General features: G+C 49.6%; 1 protein-coding gene and 1 non-coding gene across 2 annotated transcripts in view; one reads left to right on the top strand and one right to left on the bottom strand.

The window, feature by feature from the left end:
* The window catches only part of PTPRZ1 (protein tyrosine phosphatase receptor type Z1), a 173,136-nt gene extending 158,539 nt beyond the window's left edge, over nt 1-14,597 (bottom strand). Inside the window, exon 1 of the mRNA XM_055314632.1 lies at nt 14,379-14,597. Within this exon, the coding sequence (XP_055170607.1) occupies nt 14,379-14,436 (58 nt within the window). The 5' untranslated portion in view covers nt 14,437-14,597. The remainder of the gene's footprint in view (nt 1-14,378) is intronic.
* A 9,993-nt stretch (nt 14,598-24,590) lies between these two features.
* Nucleotides 24,591-24,694, top strand: LOC129503007 (small nucleolar RNA U13). Its single transcript, XR_008663097.1, has one exon. It is a non-coding gene; the product is annotated as a small nucleolar RNA U13 (small nucleolar RNA).
* Nucleotides 24,695-26,185: the final 1,491 nt, after the last annotated feature.

Genomic DNA, 26,185 nt, shown 5'->3' with positions numbered 1-26,185 from the left:
CACGGGGTTCACAGGTGACCGAGCAATGGCGCGTATCAGTAAGCGAAAACTCTTCATTCTTTATTACCGGGCGCCGCGCAAGAGTCTTGGGAGGGGGATGCCCGGGGTGGGGGGGCTCAGCGGTTTAGCACCACTTTCGGCCCAGGGCATGACCCTGGAGACCCGGCATCAAGTCCCACATCGGGCTCCCTGCAGGGAGTCTGCTTCTCCCCCTGCCTGGGTCTCTCTCTCTCTCTCTCTCTCTCTCTCTCTCTGTCTCCCATGAATAAATAAATAAAATCTTAAAAAAAAAAAAAAACGACTCTTGGGAGTCGGGACTTAAACTCCAGCCTAAAACCCTAAGCGGGATTCCCCGTGAACAGGCTTCCCCCAGAGCCACGTGGCCTGGCACATTGGATTGTGAGCAGGACGCAGTGACCCTGCGGAACCGCTTCCGCCCAAGGAAGTCCGGTCAACCTTTGTCGATGACCTACTTGCAGCGGGGTCCTCCAGGAAGGCCATCATCCTAACGACCGCGTACCACAGTCTCAAAGCCTCACATTAAAAAGCACAGAGCACGCCGGCGCTCCGCACACACCTCTGAGGGAGCCCTGGGTGCGAGGAGGTGCAGGGGCCCTGCCGGCACCCAGAGGAGACCCCACCTGTCTCCCCGGAAAGGGTGAGGGGCCGGGTGAGGCGGCTCCGGAGCCGTGACCCTTCCCCGGCCTGGAAGCTGCTGCGCCTGACGCAACTGAACCTCTCATCGTGTCTGTAAGGACTAGGAGTCGCTTTATTTTTTTCAAGTTGACAGATGCTGCAAGATTCCAATTAAAAAATGTAACGGCTGGAGGAGGGAGAGGGAAAGGAGAAAGGCAGAGAAGCCGCCAGGCCTGGAAAGCTCTTGCCAGACAGGGACCTGGAACCGGAATACTTTCTTATGGCTGTTTTATCATCTTAGGGAGTGGGGTGCGGGGGGGGGGGTGAGGGAGTCGGGGGGTTAGTATTGAATTTTGAATACATTATTGAGGCACAAAGAAGCATCCTGTGTTTGGTCGATCCCTTCTGCCAAGAATACTAAAGAGCTGAAATGCGATGAGAGGTTGGGAGGAAAATAAATCGGCGTCACAGGCAAGCAAGGAGCCTGGGCCGACCCGCCGTCCCTGTGCTGGGACAGAGGAGGCCCAGCGCGCCTGCCCCGGGGGACTGCGTCGACGCTGGGCCGTGCTTGGCTCATTAAGACTGACTTCCTTCCTTCCTTGGTGCTTCTTTCCAGGACCCATCTCGCGCCCGGCGCTGCAAGCTTCCCGCCCCGACGGCCTTGCGGCCCAGAGTCCCACGCGGGGAGGCGCCAGCAGCTTGCCTGCGTCCCTGAGCAGCGGCTGCCGGCACCGGGACTCAAGCGGCAGCTCGGGACAGAACCCACTGGAAACTCCGAGCCACTCCTGGGACAGCAGCGGCCAACAGGACACAACCCTCTGGGTCTCGCCCCAATGCGCTGGGGTCCCCTGGGTCACCAGGGTCGGCCGGGGTCACCTGGGGTCACCCAGGGTCGGCCAGGGTCGCCTGGGGTTGGCTGGGGTCACCTGGGGTCACCCAGGGTTGGCTGGGGTCAGCCAGGGTTGCCTGGGGTCGCCCAGGGTCGCCCGAGGTCACCTGGGGTTGGCCAGGGTCGCCTGAGGTCACCTGAGGTCACCTGGGGTCACCCAAGGTCACCCAGGGGCCGCTGAGAAGGACAGGTGTCCCAGACCAGAGCCGCACCCGGCTCCCGAGGCCCAAGCCTCTCGGGCCAGTCATCCGCAGTGGGAGGGGGCCACATGTCCCCCGCTCGGAACAGGACAAGGAGGAAAGGAAAGTGGGGCGCGCTCCTGCTCGGGCGACAGGCCGCACCCAGCGGCACCTGAGAGGTGAGCTCGCAGCCGGCTCCCCTCGCGTGACCTGCCCAGACCAGGAGCCTGGCCCACCCGGTCTCTGCGCCCCATTACTCTCCATCCCGGGGGCTCCCACAGGCCCATTTCGCACATGGAGGGACGTGAACGCCCCAAGGAGATGCAGCCACAGGCGCCCAAGCACAGCCGGGAGCCAGGCAGCCGCTCGGGGCACCTGCTGCCACCGGGAGCCCTGTGCTCCCCCAGGCCCGGCGCCCCCGGACTCTCCGCCGCTCCTTGGGGTGAGGCGGGAATCGTCAGGCTAAGCATCCCCGGACAATTCCCACCGAGGAGACTGATGATTTTCCCAAAGGATTTAGTCTCTTAATGCTCGGAATTAAACATAAAAGCACGGAGAAGCCGGAAACCACACACAGATACTCCTCATGTACGTATCGTGTGTAGATACACGCAGACAGCACGACACACGCACACATACACATGGGCACGTGAAGAGCACCTACACAGGTGCACTTCACAGCGCGTGCATCCCACGTCGCTTCCTCACTCTGAAAGCCGCAGTCGAGGTCTTCCCGTAACTATGCTACTATTAAGAATCTATTTATCTGGATTTCTTAAACACGGAGGGCTGCATCCCACCGCTATAGAGCACAGTACAGATCTCCTTCCTCGTTATATGACTTAACAGACCACGCGTCTATCCTTGACAGCCGCCACCTTATCCCTTTCCTAAATGTAATCCTTTGTCGATTTGTCACTTCACGTACCCTTGACGTAGGTTAAGAGACATTCAGTAGGTAACAAAATTCTATTGCATTTTTCATGAATTAAAAAAAAATCTGTTAAAATTGATTTTAAATAATAGTGAAAGGGAATAGAGGGGAAGGGGGAAGAAATGGGTAGGAAATATCAGAAAGGGAGACAGAACATAAAGACTCCGGGAAGCGAACTAGGGGTGGTGGAAGGGGAGGAGGGCGGGGGGTGGGGGTGACTGGGTGGCGGGCACTGAGGGGGGCACTTGACGGGATGAGCACTGGGTGTTATTCTGTATGTTGGCAAATTGAACACCAATAAAAAATAAATTTATTATTTAAAAAAATAAAAAAAAATCGATTTTAAAAATTCTGGGAAGCCCATCCTAACGGATTATTTCTCACTGCACTGTCTTTATGTAAAACACAAGTTGAAGGCAATTTACGAACACGCTAGTTTATGCCACATGAACGGGCCACCCTCACGCAACCTGACGTTGTGGATACCGAGCAAGCCCGTGTATTGGCAGACGCTGACTGAAACGTCTCAGTAGTTCCTGAGCGCAAATACAGGGATTTTAGAGGTGAGGTCAATAGTTTTGATGAGACTTGATAAAATTAGCCTGACACGATGCATAAACTCCAACTCCTCCCATCCTCAGGAAAAATGGTGGGCTTTTTTTTGTCGGTACTATGACCTCTGCTAGAATAGATAAAAACAGATCATTGTAAGTGGCACCATTTCTTCTTGCTAATCCTCCGGGCCCTGAGTTAATCAGTTCGGGGGAAATGCTTAGCTTCAACTCTGTCATGCTACGGTAACAAATGTGGAGTTCCACCATCGGAAAATGAGCCATCTTCAAGCTTCCCGCCTCTACTTCTCTCTCTCTCTCCTTCCCTTCCAGTTATCAACTTCTGTAGAACTGTTATGCATTTGCTGCCTCGACTTCTCCTTTCTGGATGATTGCTTTGACTCTATGTGGTCCTCGCTACACCTTCACCTTTCCAGGGAAGATACCCCCTTGAAGACCACCAAGGACCCATTCTCCAGAGGGTGGCACCAACTCCCAGCAATTACACCCACTGCACTTACATCAAACGAGGTGACGTATTTGCAAGTACCTGTTCGTCACTCAAGTATTCTTAAAAAAGGACCGTGCGATTACACCTCCAAATGGTCGACCAAATATCCCCTCTGACTGCCACCCTGTAACAGCCTTTTGCTTGTGCTTCCCGAGCGCCAGTCTCGCTCTCCAATCCATCCTATACTGATACTTCAGTTACCCGTCTACAGTAAAGAGACCTACTCAAGTCATTCCACTACTCAAAACCCTTCAATAGTTTCCCACTGTATACTGGATACATTCCAAACTCCAAACCCTTCAGTTAGCCATGGGGAATCCTACCTACTATTTGGTGCTTTTCCACTAGTACACACCTCTCCCAATTTTTTCCAAACACCACATTTATACCCAGTCCATGCTTCTGTGTATATACCATCCTTATTGCCACCGATGCCCTTTCATCCCCTAGCCAGGCACCCTGCAGAGTCTACACCCAACCCCACCTCCTCCTAGGCACCTTCCCAGAGGTGAATTCAGCCTACACTCCCAAATTGCTCACACTTTCATATTCTACAACATCTGCATGTATGACAGCTACTTTTTTTAAAAAAAGATTTTCTTTATTTATTCATGAGCGACACAGAGAGAGAGAGAGAGAGGCAGAGACACAGGCAGAGGGAGAAGCAGGACCCACGCAGGGAGCCCGACATGGGACTCGATCCCGGGACTCCTGGACACACCGGGTTGCAGGCGGTGCTAAACCTGACAGCTACTTATGTCTGGATTTTTCTCTCTTGCAAAAGCCCAGGAGACCACTAGGAGAATAGTCTCTCTAGGGGAAATATTTATCATACGGAAGATGCTCGATAAAGATTCAGCGAATTGATTTGTGCTTGCGTCTTCACCATTAATGATTAAGAATAGGTCAGTAGGCGTTTGGACCATGTAAAAAGGTCTTTGTTAACTTTTAAACAGAGCTCTTAGTGCTTCTCAAATACAGTAAAAACAAAATGCCCTGGACCTGATAGATAATGCACATGTTGGATCCCTGGGTGGCGCAGCGGTTTGGCGCCTGCCTTTGGCCCAGGGCGCAATCCTGGAGACCCGGGATCGAATCCCACGTCGGGCTCCCAGTGCATGGAGCCTGCTTCTCCCTCTGCCTTTGTCTCTGCCTCTCTCTCTCTCTCTGTGACTATCATAAATGAATAAAAATTAAAAAAAAATTAAAAAAAAAAGATAATGCACATGTAATTTTAAGATGCACGGGCGAAATGAAGTGCTGAAATGAAAAAATGCAGCTGAATCTTGTATCCACCACATAACAGAAATAACTCAGGTTCTAACAAATTGTACATGCAGAAAGGAAATAAGCAAGACAAGGGAGCAACAAGGATGTGCATCATTGACAAAATAAAAGCCATTATGTGCCTATGTCCTGATAAACGCAATCGCCTCCCACCTCAGAGGCTGAGAGACTCGGATCTTTGGACCAACTCCAAGAACGTCTGGCCTCTTGAAGTTTCTCTGCCTTGCAAGACCATGAGGTCAACCACCGTAGTCCATACTCCTCCTTCTAAGGTTACCCTGAAACTGAAACTGCCTTGAGAAGGAGGAGGAGGGCTGGGCAGCTGTCCAGGGCCTCTGTCCTGGGACACCAGCTTTGTTTAGGACAGCGTGAAGCCTGCCAATGCCTCTACCTTCAGACAAGTGAGCGAAGATTAGTAGCATCATGAGGTTGACCTAGAATGGTGGTTTTAAACCTTGGCTGTCCTCTGTGGTCACTGCCAAGTCTTAAAAAATATACTGGTGTCCGGGCTCTGCACCGACGCATATACCTGATCCAGGGTGGGGCCCAGATATGCGACGTTTTAAGTCTCCCAGGTATACGGTCAGCCCGGGCCGCTCTAACAACACACCGCAGGCCCAGTGGCTTGCACAGTGTCTGCTTTTCACAGCTGTGGGGCCGAGAAGTCCAGGGGCGAGGGGCGAGCTGGAGAGGGGCCTCTTCCTGCTTACGGCCGGCTCCTTCTCACTCTGTCCTCATGATGCAGGAAGACCAAGCCCTGGTCTGTCTGTCTCCTCCTCTAAGGATATTAATCCCAGCATGGGGACTCCCCTCTCATGACCTCATCTGAACCTAATCACTTCCCACAGGCCCCACCTCCAAACACCATACACCTTCGGTGGGGGGCTTCCAAACAGGAATGCTGGGGGGACGCAAGCGTTCAGTTCACGACCCCAGGTAAGTCCGAGGTGAGCCAGGACCGCGAGCCACCGACTAGATCCATGGTTATCCACCTGCTTTTTCGGCATCGAAACAAACGTGACAACCAAAACCGCACGTGCAGCGCCGAGAGTCCATACGAGTCCGTGTGTACAAGTCCCACTCGGGAAATGCAAGAGGGTGGAAATGTCCCCACGGAAATCACTTTGAATTTTCAGATGACGATGTGACTGAAAACCACGAGAAGATCGGGAAAGTTCTTTATATCCGGCCCGTGTTTATTCTAAGCGCACATTCAGGACTCTGGTGGTGATCACGATCTCTGCGTTAAAAGAAGGTCATTTTAAAAAGGAGCATTTTCTTTTATTCCCTCTCATGGTATTGAGTTGATCAGTTCAGAGGAAAGGTCTTGAGGTACACGTATGAGGGCTTCAGAATTCGAGAAATAAGCGGTCCAGTCAGTGACAGTGAAAGAAGAGAAAAATTATGGAGTAAATGTTAACAGGGAAGGCAGAGAAAAACAAGGACAAAGTAATTCTCCAAGAGTGGAAAGCTATCTGTAGTCTCTGTCATCGGTATTTTAATAGAAAACCCTTCTGTATTGCTATTTAATAAATCATTCTTTCCAGATATATAAGGACTGTATTTTCAAGGAAATCTGTAAAAAATGTATCTTGGGTCAACATGTACATAAATCGATGTGCGCTTACCCGAATGAGACTAGAAGGCTCACATTAACGAGGACCCTGAATAATTGAATGTACTTTAATCTGTGTGCAAATATCACAAATTAAAGAAAAAAAAAAAACCAACCTGCCCATTTTAACATACAAGAATTTTTAAGAGGAAAGAAGTGTTAACCCATACTTTTAAAACACGGGCTCCTAGCTGGCTCAGTCAGAAGAGCATGTGACTCTTGATCTCAGGGTTGGGAGTTTGAGCCACATACTGGGTATAGACATTATTAAATCAATACATAAAAATTAGGGATCCCTGGGTGGCTCAGCGATTTACCGCCGCCTTCAACCCAGGGTGTGACCCCGGAGACCCGGGATCGAGTCCCGCGTTGGGCTCCCTGCATGGAGCCTGCTCCTCCCTCTGTGTCTCTGCCCCTCTCTCTGTCTCTCATGAATAAATAAATAAAATCTTAAAAAAAAATCAATACATAAAAACTTTAAAAAATAAATTAAATTTGTTAACTACAAAGCTTCCCAAATGATATCAACAGAGTAAAAATATTTTTAGATAATCGTATCAAATAGTATCAGTCTCCTCTCTATCAAACTTTTCATCCAGATGCTGAGCAATGTTGACTTTTTTTTTTTTTAATCTTAGATTCTCGTTTAAAGGAAGTGAAGATGGAAAGGAAAAAGCCACAAATACACACATACAAAGAAGGAAGGATGGTGAATGAGAAAATAACACAAATGTCCTAATAGAAGAGCAAGTCTTTTTTCTGCTTTTAACTCCCGTGGGGATTTCTACCTCATCCCATTGTCTGTTCCACTTGCATCCAATTCAACCCAAATGCTTGTGGGGCCCTGCTGCACGCAGGGTGAGCACCATCTCCGTGATCCACCCACAGACCAACGCTGAGCGCACACGTGTCCGCATAACCCAACCGCACTTCCTGCCCGTACCCAGTTTCCAGAGCTGCCTCGGGCGGTCACTGATGGAAAATGCAGTCTCCGTGGATTCCAGGAGCTTCATTTCTCATTGCGGCCGCCCCTCGCCCCGTTCCCTTCTCCTCCCCGACAGGTGAGCACAGGTGCGCACCCACGGCTGGGAGGGGCTCTCCGGGCAGTGACGCCCTGCCCCCGGGCACAGAGCTGGCTTTCCCGGGGCCAGGCCTCTAGAGACCAACGTCCCAGTGCTCCGGCCACCACACCGGCAGGATCCGGCAGGGGGACTGGATTTGCAGGCACAGAGTTGACGTGATGCACAGGGGCTGCGTGAGGCTTACGTGCATTCATGGGAGAGTCAGACAGTGGGGTCCTGGGGCCAGAGGAGCCCTGGAAGTGAACGGGCCAAGGTGGATGCTGACCGCCCCGGACAGGCGAGGAGGCCGGCGGGAGAGGCCGCAGGGGGCCGGGCCACCCCACCCCGAGGAGGAGCTGCCCGCGGCCTCGCGGCGCCACCTCTGCAGCCCTGCCGCTCAGGCACCTGTAGGTGCTAAGGCCCACACTGCGGGTGGGTGTGGGCTGGGTGTGGGCCAGGTGCGGGGCCACAGCGTCTGCGCTGCACGAGCTGCCCTGAGAGCCGCACTGAGCGCCGGGCGGGGACGGGCCCTGCCTCCTGGACTGGCAGCCGGCCCTGCCCGCAGGCTCCGGGAAGGCCAGGCGCTCTGCGCTGCTCATCCCCGGCTCATCTCTGGTTTTCAGAGGGCCGACATAACACAGGACGCAAATAACCCTCAGCTATCAACGCTTGAAATAATTTTAATGACTTTGGGGCCCCTGGGTGGCTCCGCGGTGGAGCGTCTGCCTGGGGCGCAGGGCGTGACCCCGGGGTCCTGGGATCGAGTCCTGCATCGGGTCCCCGCATGGAGCCTGCTTCTCCCTCTGCCTGTGTCTCTGCCTCCCTCTGAGTCTCTCAGGAATAAATAAAATCTTCAAAAAAAATTTTTAATGACTTTAAAAGTGTTTTTTGCTGTCGACAACTTCTCATTTTATCCACTTTTTATTACTCTAAAACAGCTATTCAGTAGACTCTCTGCAGTGACAGAAATGTCCCGCACCTGCCCTGCCCCGGGCAGTGGCTACCGAGCACCTGAAATGTGGCTACTGTGGATGAGGAACTGACTCAATTCACTTTAGTGAACTTAAAGTTGAACTGTCACATATGCCTAGCAGTGATCAGAAATCACAGTCCTAAAATATAAGTGTTTTAGGATTGTGCAATATGACCAAATAATTTTTCCTTTAGTGCCTATACGGTATGTTACATGTGTCTGTGAAGAATTACACACACGGGATGCCTGGATGGCTCAGTCAGGTAAGCCACTGCCTTTGCTCAGGCCACGATCCCGGGGTCCTGGATAGAGTCCCGAGTCCCAAGCTCCCCACCGGGCTCCCAGCTCCATGGGGAGCACTCTCTCTCTCTCTCTCTCTCTCTGCCAATTAAACAAATTTTTAAAATCTTTTAAAAAATTATAAACATGGATAAAAACCGATTTCCTTCTGTAACCTGAAGTTGCGGCTGGGGGCGAGACTCCCATTAAAACATTAAAGTTAAAAAGCACATTCTAAACATGCCTCTGTCTTAAGTTGACTTTGACTTTTATCACTGGCTTTCTTGCTAAAATGGGAAACATTCTAAAATATCTGAAAGTTAAGATAGGTAACACATTAAGAGATACTTCAGAAAGACTGTTTTTTTTTTTTTTTCTCAACTAGTGCTAAACTAAGAAAGTATCTTAAAAGTGAGATTTAAAGAAGGTTTTCCCGGTGGGGACTGACCCGGATCAGCTGGATGGGAGGCATCGCGAATGTGAGGGCTCTCTCTATGCCCTGCGGAATGATTACTGCCTAGCAGATGTCAGGCACTCAGTAAACACGGAACAAAAGAGTAGTTGAGATAGTACGGGCAGGAATATGCCACATCTGGATCAAGGTGGTTAAGTGACCACATGCATCTGTAAGAACCTGCAAGATGGTAAGCTTTCTTTTTCGTTTTTTTAAGATATTTATTTATTTATTTATTTATTTATTCATGAGAGAGAGAGAGAGAGAGAGAGAGAGAGAGAGAGAGAGAGGCAGAGACACAGGCAGAGGGAGAAGCAGGCTCCACGCAGGGAGCCCGGCGCGGGACTCGATCCCGGGACTCCAGGATCACGCCCTGGGCCGAAGGCAGGCGCTAAACCACTGAGCCACCCAGGGATCCCCGATGGTAAGCTTTCTAGGGTAAATTATGCCTTAGTGTCGTTTTTTGTTTTTTGAAGGGGAAAAAAAGTGGTATGGGAGCACATGGGAACGTGAAACGTAGCATCACCTCTCTTATGAAACAAGCCAGTCGATTCCAAACAGGAAACTGGTCTCCTCGGAAACTAAAGAGAAATAGGCTCAGGCTGGAGGGTCAGAAGCGATGCACAGGCTGAGCCGGGTTGTGGGAAACCGGGGAAGTCATCTGACTCTTCTGCGTTTCACTTCCCCCAGCTGTGAAATGTGTAAAATGAAAACACCTACCTCCCACGGTTTGGGGAGACTGCAATGAGAAAATATACATAAAATATTCAGCACCTGGCAAGCACCGAGTAGATGGTGAAGGGAATTAAAACACAAGCTCATCTTTTAATCAAGCCCTTCTTCTGAGCTCCTCCAGCTGGGAATGAGGGGGTTCCATTTCTCTACCACCCTCTAAACAGTTGGCAAAGGGGTGGTCAAGCAAAGCTACCAGATTAGACATAACTCTAAGCTCGCTGGAGTAAGGGGAATGGGGAAACGCAGTGCATGTTTCCAGAAAAACCTGAAGTTTTGCCAGAAGCAAAATTCCCACGACATAAACTTTTAAGCAAGTTCCCAAATATCTAGCGCAGACACGAGAGCAAAAACGAACTGGTCAATGAAATGATTTATCCTGGCAAACTTCCCTGAGTGAACACAAGTACAGTCTACATAAAAAAGGAGAGAGAAATGAAATAAAGAAAACTGCTACCCTGCAAACCAAAAGTAATTAATTTTCTGAATGGAGGCTACTTCTTATTTGGGGAGAAAAAGCGTGAATCTTTTCTATTCCTGGTTACATTTGTTTTCAGAGAATAAACAGACCAAGCTGAGAGTCACAACATTTTGGATTCTACTGATTCCATACTCAGGATAAACTGAGCAATTAATCCTTGCAAAGGAATTGGGTATGATTTGTAACTAATGTGTTCCTTAAAGCAGTGAGATGTGACCTCAAAGTTCGGAATCGGATTCATTACATATTTTATAACGTGTGAACACTTGAATCTAGTGTACCTTGTAAGGCTGTAACTTACTTCATTCAAAGATCCTGAATTCTCATGAGCCGAGAAAAACTATTCCTTTAAAGCTCTTAAAACACCTACTTCTCCTCTATGACTCAGCTAAGCCTCCTTACAGGAAAGTCACCGCATGCAGTTTTTTCCTATTACCTGTTCGGTGGGTCAAGATTAAATAATGACAGCGTTGTGCTGCCATTATAGTAGTTCTCCACCTACCAGGAAACCTCTCCATTATTCTAGAGAAGGTCCAAATTCACTTGGGGAGTGATCTTGGAGTCATCTTCAATTTCTGCCTCTCTGACCGAGCATCTCCTTCAGCTGAGTAACATTCAATGTTGTCTAACTCATGCAATTTCAAGAAATACTATTAGGTTGGGTGTCAGAAATCAAGTCCACAGTAAAGACCTGTTAATAATCCAGAAACTTTACTGACATCTAGATGTCAAACTTGGCTCAGGAGCTGTCAAAGTATGGACTGGCACCAACAGCATCACCATGTCCTAGGAATTTATTAGACGAGATTCTCAGGCCCCGCCCCAGATCTACTGAATCAGCAGCTCTTTGGAATGGGCCCCTAAATCTGTGTTTTAATAAGTTTTCCTGGTGATTCTGATGCTTACTCAAGTGTGAGAACTGTGATCTAGCTAGTTGTGGCAAAGACAGTTGAGGCCACAGGCCAATCTTGATAGAATCACCCAAACAGATGAACCCACAAATATATTTAATCCCCACCCACCTAAAAACACCCATTTTGTTCCTCTTTAGTCTCCAGGGATCCCTGCTATTTGGAAAGAAAGGATTTCTTTCAGTCCAAATGATTTAATAATAATTTTTTTTTTCTGGAGAGTTATTAGAAAACTGGTCCAGTTCAAAACATGAGGATATTCTAACACAGAGAGTGGTGTGGTCACTAACTGCTAACTCTTTCTTAATTGCTAACAATGAACACTTCAGCTTGTTCCAGGATAATGGTTAAGAACGGCAGCCTATCATTCATTCAAACTGGATTGGAGCCGTGACCCTGCACAGCGAGCGCTTCTCAGTTGACAGACCTTTCCTGAGCATCTGTAACATGTGCTGGGCCACGTGATTGGCCCCGAGGACTCTGAAGACAAGCAATGACTATACCCACAGATACTACAGTAGATGTTGAGGGAAAAATAATTGAAACGGAGGTTGCATATTTTATTTGTAGATAATACGCTTCAGTTTTTCCAAGACATATTATCCTGAAATCGAGATACTCATCCAGTGTGAGGTTGACAAAGCCCCTAAGTCAACGTGTGGGCAACAATGTAAGAGGTCAACTTTGTTCAAATGGGAAGAGATACAAAAGCTGTCACCTGTCAGTCACAGAAAGAGAGTACAATGCGAGTTCTAACACAGGCTTACCTTCACTATCATTACATAAACTTAATGTGATACACTTAAGCCATTAGTTTGATTCTTTACAGTTAATTTTTACATCATCAAAGCCTTAAAGACAACATCCAATAAACCAAAATCTGTATAACCGAAAATATTAGGTTACAAATAATGCTTTATTGGGAAAAACCTTTGTAAACCACGGAATATTGGAATGGGGTATCTGTCACTGAGCCACAAAAAGGAACGAAGTACTGATACAGCTTACGGCATGGATGAGCTCTGAAGACATTATGCTAAGTGAACGAAGCCAGGAACCAAAGGCCACGTATTGTATGAATCTATTTATATGAAATGCTCAATAGGCCAATTTACAAAAAAGAGAAAGTAGCTTGGTGGTTGCTAGGGCTGGGGTCAGAGAGAATAAGGAATGAGTATTAACGGAGTTTCTTTTGTGGGTGATTATAATGTCCTGCGATTAGATAGTGGTGGTGGTTGAACAACCTTGTCAGTAGATTAAAACTCACTGAATCGTACACTTTAAAAAGACGGACTGTGTACTATGCAATCTATGCCCCAATGTATTCAAAGCAGCGGTCTGGACGGCATACAAAGCAATATTCTCCGGTTTATTTCTGGACTACAGAGAGATTCACTTTAAATAATCCAAGTACCAAAAGGATCTGGGTTTCTTGTTAAAACAGATCTATTAACAGAAATGTAAATTCAACAGGTGTATATTTGATGAGCACAGCACTTTAAAAAAATTTCTACCCCCCTCCTTCCAGATTCAACTCTGCGGTTTTAGGGAAAACCAGGACCAGATTCTCCTGCGAGTCTTCAGCCTCAACCTTGTGTATCACATCACCCCCGAGTATTCTTGTAAAAAGCTTTCGGAATTTAAACTGCTTCCCTGTATCTGGAGATGGGAGCCATCGGCAATCATCACCACGTTCAAAACGTTAATTCTCATTAATTAGACCATGAAAATGATGTCTCTTTGTAAAGGTCACGGTGCCAAGAGCAGCACCGTCCATTCTCAAAATGTAGGTTAATATGTACTTTATAGGAATAATCTAAAACGTTAGGACATGGGATGCTTTCATTGAAAAGAGTGAAATATGTGTATATTCGCAAGTGGAGGCACAGTTTCCAAACTTTCAGCTTAATACCTCCCAACCTATGATATAGTCCATCGTAACAGAAAATCATTACGAAGGAAAATTTTTTTTTTGAAAAAAAAGGGTAAAAATCCAATCTTACAATTCTTCTGGGAAACGCCTGGCCCTCTGGAATCTGCATGGCAGGTAAATAATTCCAACTGGCTGCTGCAAAATGCGATCCCAGGACTGAATGCATGACCTGGAGGGGGGGCGGATGAGGGACGCATCCCTGAACCCGTACATCAACCTGAGGCTGCCCTGCAGAGAGATTCTGATAGAAAACTTTTTTTTTTCTTTTACAGGATGGCCCAGGCTTGATGGCGACTAGGTTAGAGGCAGGGGAGCCGGGCAGGTCGGGCTGGGGCTTGTTCCCGCGGCTGCCTGGGCGCGTGCGGCTCGCGGCGGGCACGTGTGTCTCCGCGGCAGCGCTCGTGCGCCTGCGGCCCCGCGCGCCCCTAACCCGCGTCCCTAACCCGCGCCCCCAATCCGCGCCCCTAACCCGCGCCCCCAACCCGAGCCCCTAACCCGCGCCCCCAACCCGCGCCCCCAACCCGCGCCCCCAACCCGCGCCCCCAACCCGCGCCCCTAACCCGCGCCAACCCGCGCCCCTAACCCGCGTCCCTAACCCGCGCCCTAGTCCCCAACCCGCGTCCCCAACCCGCGTCCCCAACCCGCGCCCCCAACCCGCGCCCCTAACCCGCGCCCCCAACCCGCGCCCCTAACCCGCGTCCCCAACCCGCGCCCCCAACCCGCGCCCTAGTCCCCAACCCGCGTCCCCAACCCGCGTCCCTAACCCGCGCCCCCAACCCGCGTCCCTAACCCGCGTCCCTAACCCGCCTGGGCGCCCGGGGGCCGCACGCTCTGCCGCGGAGCCTTGGCGCGGACGGCGGGGGACACCCGGCGCCCCCGACCCGGCCTCCTCCTCCCTGCCCCCCCCCCCGCGCCCCGCGCCCCGCGCCCCGCGCCGGGGCCGCGCACTCACCGAGGCGGCAGACGCCGAGCAGCTGGAGCCACGCGAGGAGGCGCCTGAGGACGAGCATGTCCACGCGGGCCGGGCCCCCACGGGCCTCCGGGCGGGCACGGCGGGCGAGGGAAGGGCTTCCTCCTCCGGGGCACACGCAGCGCGTCCGGGCGCCGGCGGGGCTCCGAGGCAGGGGCCGCTCCGCGAGGCTCCCCGCGCCGCGTGCAGGTGGGAGCTCGGCCGCCGCGTCTGCTGCTCCCGGCGCCGCGCTGCCTGCTGGCGGGGGCGGGGGCGGGGGCGCGCTCGGGCGGGCGGGGGCGGGGGCGCGCGGGGGCGGGGGCGCGGCTGGGCTCGGGTCCGGGGGATGCGGGGCGGGGCGGGGCGGGGCGCGCGGGAGGGGCGGGGGCGCGCGGGGGGCGGGGCGCGCGGGGCGCGGCTCTGGCTCAGGGTCGGAGGGCGCGGGGTCGGGGGCACCGGGGGCGCGGAGGCGCGGCTGACCTCGGGGTCCGGGGGCGCGGATGTGCTCGGGGTCCGGGACGCGGGGGCGCGGCTGAGCCTTGGGGTCCGGGGGGCGCGGGGTCGGGGTCCGGGGGTGCAGCTGTGGCTCGGGGTCGGGGGCACGGCTGAGCTCAGGTCTCGGGGCGCGGGGGCGCGGCTGAGCCTTGGGGTCCGGGGGGCGCGGGGTCGGGGTCCGGGGGTGCAGTCGTGGCGCGGGGTCGGGGGCGCGGTTGTGGCCCGGCCCGGGGGCGCTGCTGGGCGCGGGGGCGCGGCTGAGCTCAGGTCCCGGGGCGCGGGGGCGCGGCTGAGCCTTGGGGTCCGGGGGGCGCGGGGTCGGGGTCCGGGGGTGCAGCTGTGGCTCGGGGTCGGGGGCGCGGCTGAGCTCAGGTCTCGGGGCGCGGGGGCGCGGCTGAGCCTTGGGGTCCGGGGGGCGCGGGGTCGGGGTCCGGGGGTGCAGCTGTGGCTCGGGGTCGGGGGCGCGGCTGAGCTCAGGTCTCGGGGCGCGGGGTCGCGGCTGAGCCTTGGGGTCCAGGGGGCGCGGGGTCGGGGTCCGGGGGTGCAGTCGTGGCGCGGGGTCGGGGGCGCGGTTGTGGCCCGGCCCGGGGGCGCTGCTGGGCGCGGGGGCGCGGCTGAGCTCAGGTCCCGGGGCGCGCGGTCCGGGGTCCGGGGGCGCGGCTGGGCTCGGGGTCGGGCCCCGCGGGCCTTGTCCCCTCCCTGCGGGCGGACCCGCTGCGGGTCAGAATCTCCGCGCCGACGAGGTGGGTCCGCGGCCCGCGCCCCGGGGGAGGGGGGAGGGGAAAGAGGGGAGGGGGCGGCCCGGCCCCATTGTCCCGCGCAGCGGGAGGCTGACCTCTAGCGTGACCCCTGGAAGCGTCCCGGGTTCTTGCCCGACCAGTAGGTGCCGGCTGGGCTCCCCTCTCGGTTTCCTTCCCTTTTACCAAACCAGCAAGGGGGCCGCAAGGCCGTCGCCTGCAGGGGCCCGTGAGGCCTGGAGGACCTTCCCGCTGGGCGGGTCCCCGTCGGGTCCGCGGCCGCTGCCGGCGCGTCGGCCGGTCCGGGAAAGGCGGCCGGGTCGCGGCCCCGAGGGTGCAGAGGCCTCGTGCACGGTGCTGGGCGGCCCTGGCGGCCGAGGTCACGCCCCCGCGCCCCCGCGCCCCGCGGTCTCTGCGGCGGGACTGAACCCCTGGGGGCCGCAGCTTCCTCGCGCCCTGGGCCAACCGCGCTCGCGTGCAAAGGCGGGACTAGGAGTGGACCCTAAGGTCTGTTGAATTACCCCGAAGCCTAAATGAGAAGAGAAGGCACCTGGTATCCTCCAAGACCCTGACTGCACAGAGCCCTGAAAACCCGCGTGCTCTCTTCCAAGATTTCCACTTACACATTCTTTAGGCAAAAGTACATTTTTTCTACTTAGGTGACACCCAGTTGGAGCAGGGAAGTCAAGTTCTGGAATCATCCCCTTTATCCTTAGGAACCAGTTGATGCAGGTGACCTGTACTGTGTGTATTCCCGTGTCCTGCTCTTGGTTCTAAAATGGCATTTCAGCCTAAATATTTAAAGAAAGCTTTTCGCATTCAAAATTGGGTTCTGAATGTATTTTGACGATTACCATCAGTTCTCGCTAACACACACGGCCTCCGAACACTCGTTTGACACGTGCAGAGCTACTGACGCAACCTGCTGTTGCTTCGGGAATTGATTACAGTCCTGTAATCACAAATCTCAAATCTACCTGGAATGTGTATTCAGGACTGCGCGAACATGTTCGGGAATTGATCTTGATCTTATTTTTTCCCACGAATGAGTACAGAGATGCTGTAGCTTTTGGAAGGGTTGCAACGGACAGTGCTGATGGCTCATGAGAGTTTCCACCCTGGGGGAACATTTTTGCCAGCATCCGCAGGAAGCGTAGATATAAACCAGAAACGCACTTAGAGCTTCGAGGGTGTTTAGCACGGGCTGGAGTCGGCAGAGGAGGTTTCCCAGAGGTGAGTCGTTAATCGAGGAGGACTAGCCAGGAAAAAATTGATGTGCGAGGAAGTGGAGATGGAAATGAAAAGCAGATGTCATGTGCTATAAAAACAATGTGAATTAAACTTGAGTAGATTTAGTGGAGTCAGTCTAGGGGAAACACTGATTTCCTAGTGGAGGAGCTTGTACCTGCAATAGTAAGCGAGAAAGAACCACAGAAGAAACTTCCAAGAACTTCAGCTGTTTGGAGGTTAGGTTTGCTCCAGGGCACGTATGGTGGTTCAGGAGGTCTCAGTGGTCAAGTCCACACCAGCAGCCTGCCAGAAGAATCCAACAGTAACAAATAACAAATATCCTGTCTCCCCTTACTTGGTAAAAAAAGTCACATCACTAGTCACTCTTTTGAGTTAGATGGCATAGCAAAGGCACCGCTGAGGTCGTGGTTACCCAGGTAGAAAGGGCAGGGAGGTCCTGTGGTTTCTGTTAATTCTGTTCTCATATTTAAAGAGATAGCTACGTACCTGGGGAGGCACAAAAGTCGTGTTGCGGAGTAGTCAGGTTGCTGTTAAGCTTTGTACAGGGAGAGGAATGGCAACTAATTCTATGCAACTGAGTGACAGCAATGGAAAATGGACCCAGAGGACCAGCCAGCGTGGATCTGATAGTCCTGGGGCACAGCTCTGGAGGTTCAGGTCCTTAGAAAACCAGGTCATTGCAGCAGTCCAGGTGTGGGAGAAGAGAAGGTGTCAGAAGGGCAGGGACCAATAGACATGCCGTATCTCACATTTCACGATTTTATGGGGGGTCATGACCATATCTGAGACGTGTTATCACACATCATCGTCAATACACATTAGACATTGTGAGTTAAAGGTATAAACCTGTAAAACCACATGGTTTCATTTGAGTCTAAACTTATGTATCTTTTTATCTACCTATTTGTCCACCTATCAATAGATAAAAATAGAAAGAGATCTATATTCTATGAGTTTTTGGTATATTTATATTTTTAAAAATATAAATTTTTTTATTTTTAATTTATTTTTATTTATTTTTTATGAATATTTATAGATATTTTTATTATTTTTAATAATATAAATATTTTATATTTTGTGTGTGTGTTTTGCTAAAGTTTAATTACGTTATGTGCCAATCACTTTTCAGTCCTGAGAGTTTGTACGGAATTCTGCACATTCCTGGAACAATACTTTCTACCCGGCCCCCGCCAAACAATAATAAGACAGGATACGATCAATAGACATCTTGCTTTTTTTGGGGGGTCTCATCTGGGATTTTACAGTGACTTGTGTCCAAGTTACCAGAGACTTGTTGAGCGCTTCAGTTTTCACCATACACTCCCTAATCCCCCAATATTTGTATAAAGATGTGCATCTTCCAACGGGTCTCCATCTCGGTTTTCAGCCAGAGCCATGGTTTCCTCAGGCGTAACCTAAGTTGCGACTGGGCATCCAGAGGTCGCACGCACAAGAAGGTTGTGCCCATTTCCATTGACGGCAGAGCCACCGCTGGAACTGGAAAGAGAGTAACAGATGTGCTGCTTCTGGTACCAGTCGGCCAAAGGGGTAACCCTGGTGGTGCTGAACCTCTAGCTTCACTCTTTGACAGTACCAGTCACAGTTATTTTGTTGAGCTACACCAACAAAAATAAGCAATAAAGTAAATATTTCTATGTATATTAGCTCTTTAAAAGTCATCCTTTCCATTCATTCATTCATTCATTCATTCATTCGATATATTGATATATTTTTATTATGTATCTATTATATGTCAGACAGTGCTGTAGGGGCTGCCTGTTCAAATATGAATTACTCCGCCCCAACGGTAAGGGAACAAGGGAACGCACCAGCTAGTAGGAGGGAAAGACCTTGCTATTACAAAATGTCCTGGAAGAGGATGCCAGATAAAATGCAGGATGCCCCGTGAAATCAGAACTTCAGATAAACGGTGAATAATTTTTTAGTATAAAATAATTTTAGTGCAGTATGATGCACTAAATTTACTGAATTTTTTTTTTGTATAATGAGTGATTTTTTTTTTTTAGCACAAAGTAGTATTTTAGTGCACTCCATGCAATGTTTGGAACACAGTTATATTAAAAAAAATTATCTGCAATTCAAACTCAACTCCGTGTCCTGCATTTTTATTTGCTGAAGCGGACCAACTCACTTTGTGTCTGGGTGTTGTCTGATGCGAGAGCTAAGCATTTGTGGTTGTGAGATGTCTGTGGTTTCCCATTAGTTTCCTTACTCCACAAATCACTTCCAAAGTATCTCTGATACAAATAAAGTTAGGGGCAGATGGAGGAAGGAGAGTATTTTCTCTGCAGAATCTGCTTAGCTCATAAATTCAAATTAGGGCTAGGAGACTACAAAATATTGTGCCCTCACTAAATAAAAAAAAAAAATGGAATTAAAGGGGAAGTAAAACGTCTCTACTTCTTCTGCTATGGCAGTAACAAGCTGTTCCTGTTTGGCTCACATACATTATTGCTCATTTTTATCCATTGTCTTTGACAAATACATTTGAGTAGACGTCATTAGGTTGGATTGCTTAAATATTTACAGTTTGTGAAAGTAATCATTACCTATTTAAAAGCAAAAGACAGCTGTTGGAATTATAAGATGTTTGCAAGACGCAGATCGTGTGACTTGAAACCCTGTATTTTAGACTGTGAGGATAGATTTGTCTCGTGTTTGGTACTCTGACAAATTTTGTTCACTCTGATTGACACAATGGCATCGACGTACGGCAACTTGTAGTGAAATCTCTGAAAAGAGTTGAGAAGGGATCCCTGGGTGGCGCAGCGGTTTGGCGCCTGCCTTTGGCCCAGGGATGCGATCCTGGAGACCCGGGATCGAATCCCACGTCGGGCTCCCAGTGCATGGGGCCTGCTTCTCCCTCTGCCTGTGTCTCTGCCTCTCTCTCTCTGTGACTATCATAAATAAATAAATTAAAAATAAAAAAAAAGAGTTGAGAATAATTTTACTTTCTACAACATAGTTAACCCTTTCATTTGGATTTGTCCAGCTAGTAACTTTCTGCCTGAAAAGCAGTTGTGTCCTACCTGCCCAAGGACCCTCAGGAGTTTAGTCAGAGATGGCCTGTTACTGTCTTTTCCTGGACATAAAACTGGTGGGAGGTTACTCAATGGTAAGTCCAGGGCGGAGTGTGATGTGGTGTTCGGAGTGCATTTGAAAGAAGCATAACTGTGGTTAAGAGAAAACCATGGCATATCACATATTTTGCCTTTTAGTGTCTTGGTATGTTCAACTCTAAAAGAATTTAGTTGTACTGTATGCAAGATATATAATTCAGTGATTAAAATTGTCTTAAAAAATACAAAAAGAAAAAAAATACAAAAAGGCAGGAATCTTTTTTTTTTTTTTTGTCCATGTCGGGAATATTTAGCATAGTACCAGATTCAGGATAATTCTTCCTCTGCATATTAGTAGAATAATCTTTTTTTCATATTTTACATATTTTCATTTTAAACTATTTTATTTTTTTTCATTTTAAACTATTTTAAAATAGTTTTTAACTATTTAAAACTAAACTATTAAACTATTTGAACTATTAGTTTATTGAATTATTAAATTAAATAATGTTAAATTATTAAATTATTTTAATAAATTAAACAAGGTTAAACTATTCAAACTATTAAATAGTTTATTTTAAACTATTTTAAAATGAAAATAATGGTCAAAGCATAACCATACATTTGAAAACTATTTGTGGATGAATATTGCTGAAATCTAAGTCAGAAATGTGCTACATGCCTAATTGTTGGTTATGTTAAGATAATTGCTGGGTGCACCAAGAGAATTGTATTTTATTTTGTTTTCAAGATTTTATTTATTTATTTGAGAGAAAGAGACAAAGATAGAGCACGAGCAATGTGGAGGAGGCCAAGGGAGAGAAAGTAGACTCGGGTTCTCGGAGAAAGACGCTGAGCAGGGAGCCTAACGCAGGACTCGATCCAGGACCCCGAGATCATGACCTGAGCTGAAGGCAGATGTTTAACTGACTGAGCCCCGGGGGCCCCAAGAATTACATCCCTTAGTAGAGGTGATGCCTCTTCTACATCGTGCTGGTCGTAAGGTAATGACTGATATTTCAACATCTACAAATCTGGCTCCCTTCTCCCTACCTCACAACCATCTCTGTTATGACACAGAACAATCATATTTTTCTTCTACCCCAACAACAGGATGGGAGTGACTCCGTCACTCAGATACGTTCCAAGGGAACGTGTCCTCAAATTCGTATTGCGTTACAAAGACCCACAGGGCCATATTTAGGTTTAGTAAACCCAAATGCTACTTTCACTTCATTGCCGTTTAAAGGTGAAAACACATTTCTCCCTCTTCTACCAGAGACAAGCTCGGGATTTCGAGTCTTCCAACCAGCTTAATTTAAAATCAATATTTGTCTGCTCTCTAGGTCTTTGAAAAATGTCCAAGATGATGTTGGAGTAGAAAGCAAACGTGTAAAACAAGTCCTGCAAATCAGAAAATCAGCCCTGGACTCGGTCATTCAAATGAGCTGCTATATTTCAAATGCATAAACATTTCTGATAACTGGCCATTTAGCTGTTTCCTGCCTATCTCCAGCCAAAAATAATGTAAAACAACTCAAAATGATCCGTTGTGCTTTTGACGTTAAAAAACACTTTGTTCATCTTTATTTTTAGCCAAACTATGATCTCTGTATAACTGCCCTCCATTGATTGATTTTAGGGACCCAGCACAAATCTCTTCCCTTCCCTCGTAGAAAGAAATTCTGCTTTCTGCTAATACCAAATAATGAGATTTACCTTCTCTTGCCAAACTTGATCTGAACCCTAAGCTTTTCTGGAGCCGATGATCCATCATTTCTTTGGATTGCTCTCTCCCAATTTATTCTTCTCACCAAACTATTAAAATATTTTTTTCCAGTAAAAAAAAAAACCCAAAACACAAACTTCTCTTGACCACATATCTCACTATATAATTGTAGTACCAGGTGTGTCTTCTTTCTTGATTTTCTTGTAAGAATAGACCATAACCATCATCTTCATTTCCTTACTTTTCGGTTTCTCTCAAAGCACTAGCATTAGGCTTCTGCCTTCCTGACTCCATTTACAGTGGTCTTTAAAAGGTAAAAAATCACACTCTAATAGCCTTGCAAGTACAGTGCACCCGAAAGTAAAAACTCATCATTCCTCCCCAGGTGGTATTTTCTAGAACCTACAAAACCCGAGAAGTCTTCCTTACCCCTCCAATGTAATCAGTCACCAAGTTCCAAACTCACTCTTAAATCCCATTCTGTTTCTATCATGATTTCTTCACATAATCAGTGGGCCTGGCATATATTCAGTGATTAATACATGTTTAAATATATGAACTAATTCATGGAAAAAGGGCAGCTCTCCGGCCAGTTCTAGCAGCTACTTCTCTCGCCTGCTTCTTTTTTTTTAATATAAATTTATTTTTTGTTGGTGTTCAATTTGCCAAGATATAGCATAACACCCAGTGCTCATCCCATCAAGTGCCCCCCTCAGTGCCCATCACCCAGTCACCCCAACCTCCCGCCCACCTCCCTTTCCACCACCCCTAGTTCGTTTCCCAGAGTTAGGAGTCTCTCATGGTCTCTCGCCTGCTTCTAACAAGTTTCCAGAGAGCTCCTGGAGTCCTCTTGTCAGTTCCTGGTCGCCAACCTAGATCTTCAGACTAAGGAGCCATCTTCTTCCCCTTATTAACGGACTTAGACTATTGGCCTTGACCTAGAACTTACGAGGTAGTTTTGTTCCTCAACTGACAGCATGCCTGGAAGGCTTAGAACACGTCCAGTGCATTCCTGGCCTGGTGTGACCTTGTCCTCTCCTCCTCCTGCACAATGAACTCCTCCTCGACCGCTTCCATTCAGGCCAAAGACTGGCCAGGCCGCGGAACTTCAAATTTCCCCCGATGTTTCCAGTAGCAGTATTTGGCCTTCAGTTATTTCAAGTTTGGGGAGTGAAGGACAATCTGTATTTCTGGGCTGTTGCAAAACCCTGACGTTTTGCCGTTGGCTGTTCCTGATAACCATCCACGTTTCCTTAGGTTATTTCTAGACAGCTTCTTCTGTTCCTTAAGGAAGGCAGAGCAGCTGAGGAGGCCCGTGGCCCCAGAGCCTCCCCTCATTACTCTCATAGGAAAGGATACAACTCAAGCGGATGCGGTGCAGTTGAGAAGCGGGTATGCACATAAATCGGGGTCCCCAGAAACTAGGATCACGCCTCTGCTGGATCTCCTTTTACCACGGTAGCGATGAGAGCCGCACACACACCTATTAGGTGGCAAGTGTTGCTCTAGAGGGTGCTAGAAGGTGGAGGCCTGTTTAATCCTCCAGCAAATGATGTGTGTGACATTGCCATCTTCCCAATCTCATAAAAAAGAAACAACAAAAACCGAGGCAAGATTATGCGTCCGATCACATAGATTGCAGGTGGCAGAGCTTGGGCGTGAAGCCGTGTGCTTCATTATGACTCGGCAGGGCCTCTCCCTGAAGACAGACCTCAGACAGGGGCCTTACGGTCGGAAACACGTCCCTACTCTGCCCTCCTGGTACATGCTACACTTTACAGGTCCCAAGTCACATGTCAGTGATAGGGACAATGTGTGATGCGACACATAAATGCCCACCCGGGACTTCTGATGTGCTGGCTGCCCAAGAAGACTCCCACTGGCCCGAGATGAGTACGCTGCCCCCCTCATGGGCGGTCTCTGTCTCTGCACTGTCAGCTCCCATCACCAACCACGGAGGTGACCCCTGACGTTAGGTCCTGGGCCGCGTCATTGCCTCGCTTAGTCTTGCAGAGGCATCTCATCATCTCACGTCATCACGAGAAGGGGAGGGGAGCACAGCACGACAAGCTATGGTAAGAGAGTGAGACCGTATTCACATGACTCTCATTGCAGCCTGTCGTTATAATTGTCCTATTTTATTATTACTTACTGTTGTTTCGCTCTCGTGATAAACTCTATCATAGGTCTGTGTGTGTAGAGAAGAGCGTTGTGTGTGCAGGGTTCAGCCATCTCCAGGCCCAGTAGGAGCCTTGGGCCTATCCCCACGGGTAAGGGGGGACTGCCCGACTGGCTTGTGGTCCCGTCGGTTACCTAGTATTTGAAACTAATCCCTGCAAAGATTTGGGAAATGACTACAGGGGAGTTGAGCAAAAGGAGACATTAAAGCAGAGAACCGGGGATATCATCTGGAACTTTCTTTTCTTCCCTGAGGCCGCTGGCACCTGGTAAACTTCCAGAATCTTATCAGAAAGCAGGTAATGACAGTAATAGTTATCCTCTCGACCGCTCGCCCTATGCTGACTCTCTTGCCTCAGTGGCTTGGGGCGTTCTCAGACCCCACAAAGGAGACGCATCCTTCCCTTATTTTGCAGGGGTTTTCCGAGGCTGCGAGAGTTTCCTGTTACTCAGAATCCAAGAGGTTGTGGTGGCGGAACTGGGATGAAGAGCTGCATTTCTCTGGTTTCAGCCGTGTGCTCTCTCCATAGACGGGCCTTGAGTTGTGAGTCACAGGAGGGCACCACCTTATGGGCCAGGACCAGTGGGTCGGACCGAACGGACGCGCTCCCTGGTCGCTGTGTAGGTCACTCTCTGGGGCCTCGTCGCGTCTAGGCCTGCACCTCTTTGTACACGTGTATCTGACAAACTTAGGTTTGAAGGTTGATCAAGCACATTGAGTAATGGAAGAAATGCCCAAGGATAGATGCTTTTGTCATTCATACGCGTGATGCTTGGGCGTTCAGGCTGCCGTGTGACATGTGCCTCCCTCAGACCTTGTTATGACCTTGGCAGATCACCAGTCTGAGGTGGAGAAAGAAGGAAAGAAAGAAGGAAAGGGAAATAAGAAAGAAGAAAGAAAAGAAAGAAAGAAAGAAAGAAAGAAAGAAAGAAAGAAAAGGAAGAAAGAAAGAAAGAAAGAAAGAAAGAAAGAAAGAAAGGGAAGAAGGAAAGAAAGGGAAGAAGGGAAGAACGGGAAGAAGGAAAGAAAGGGAGGAAAGAAAGAAAGAGAAGGAGGAAAGAAAAAGAAAGAAATAAAGAGAAGAAGGAAAGAAAAAGAAAGGGAAGAAGGAAAGAAGGAGGAAAGAAAGGGAAGAAGGAAAGAAAAAGAAAGAAAGAAATGACCTAGGGTCGCCTCCTCTCTGCCCCCTTAAAGCCCACGACCACTGGTCCACCTCGGTGCCTGGTTACCTTACGGTCCATCAGCGGGAATCTCTGGGAGGTGATACCAGCAAGACAGCTGAAGTCCGTCCACCTCTGCGTTGTCCGAGCCGTCCCTCGGTGTCACATGGTGCTAAGAATGGCTGGTTCTCCGAGGATTTCCACACCCGAATCCCTGGAATCTATGAATATGTCATGTTATATGACAAAGGGAAATCGAGGTTGCAGACACCAGTAAGGTTGCTCATCCCAAGGGACCCGGAAGGGGAGATTATGCTGACCTAGAGTCAAGGTCCGATGTAACCACAGGGGTCCCGAAGAGCGGAGGAGTGCGGCCCACGGCTCCGTGAGGGTGGTGCGATGTGAGGCCTTACCTGCTGTCACTAGCTACGAACCCAGGAAGAGAAGGTTATAGCCAGGGAGTGTGAATAGCTTCTAGAAGCTGGAAAAGGCAGAGGAAAGGGTTCTCTCCCAGAGCCTTCAGGAGAGAATAGATTCGTGCCTACTGACACCTTGACGTTAGGCCAGAGACACCCGTGTCAGAATTCTGACCCACGGAACTATAAAATCCTAAATCACAATGTAAGTCTGTCTCAAAGCACTAAACTTGTGATTTGTTGGGAGAGCTAGACGACGAGCGCACGGGGCCACCCTGGTGTCCCTCCGTGCCAGGGCCGCGCTGCCCCCGCCGGCCTCGTCCTCACTGTGGCCAACCCAGGCGAGCAGCTGCACAGCCGTGTGGACGTCTACACGGGGACATGACAACTTCCCTTCCTATAAGCAGGGGCTTTCTTTGAACTTTTACGTGTATTTTTTCCCCTCAAGTGTACCCAAAGAGAGCAAACGCTTTATAAAGCTCTTTGCAAGACACGCAGCAGCCTCTTGCCGTCCGTCCCCTGCACCTCTTCCTCCTCCAGAGGCAGCCGACACTCATCCAGTGGCTGCCTCTTGGTAGTCAGACCTCTAAGTGCCGTGCTTGGACGTGATACTTCTTGATCCTTCCCTATCTGTCGACTTCCCCTAATGGCAAACTTGACTATACTTTACCTACATCTTTGCCCACCACACGTAAACTTTCCTCCCTCCCGTCTTCCCAGGAGGGCCGTGTTATGATTTTGTCTTTTTTTTTTATGATTTTGT

The sequence above is a fragment of the Nyctereutes procyonoides genome, unplaced genomic scaffold (genome assembly GCF_905146905.1).
Source record: "Nyctereutes procyonoides isolate TBG_1078 unplaced genomic scaffold, NYPRO_anot_genome, whole genome shotgun sequence".
Taxonomy (NCBI): Eukaryota; Metazoa; Chordata; class Mammalia; order Carnivora; family Canidae; genus Nyctereutes; species Nyctereutes procyonoides.
Note: the sequence above shows the minus strand (reverse complement) of the source record. Positions and strands in the feature narration are given on the sequence as shown.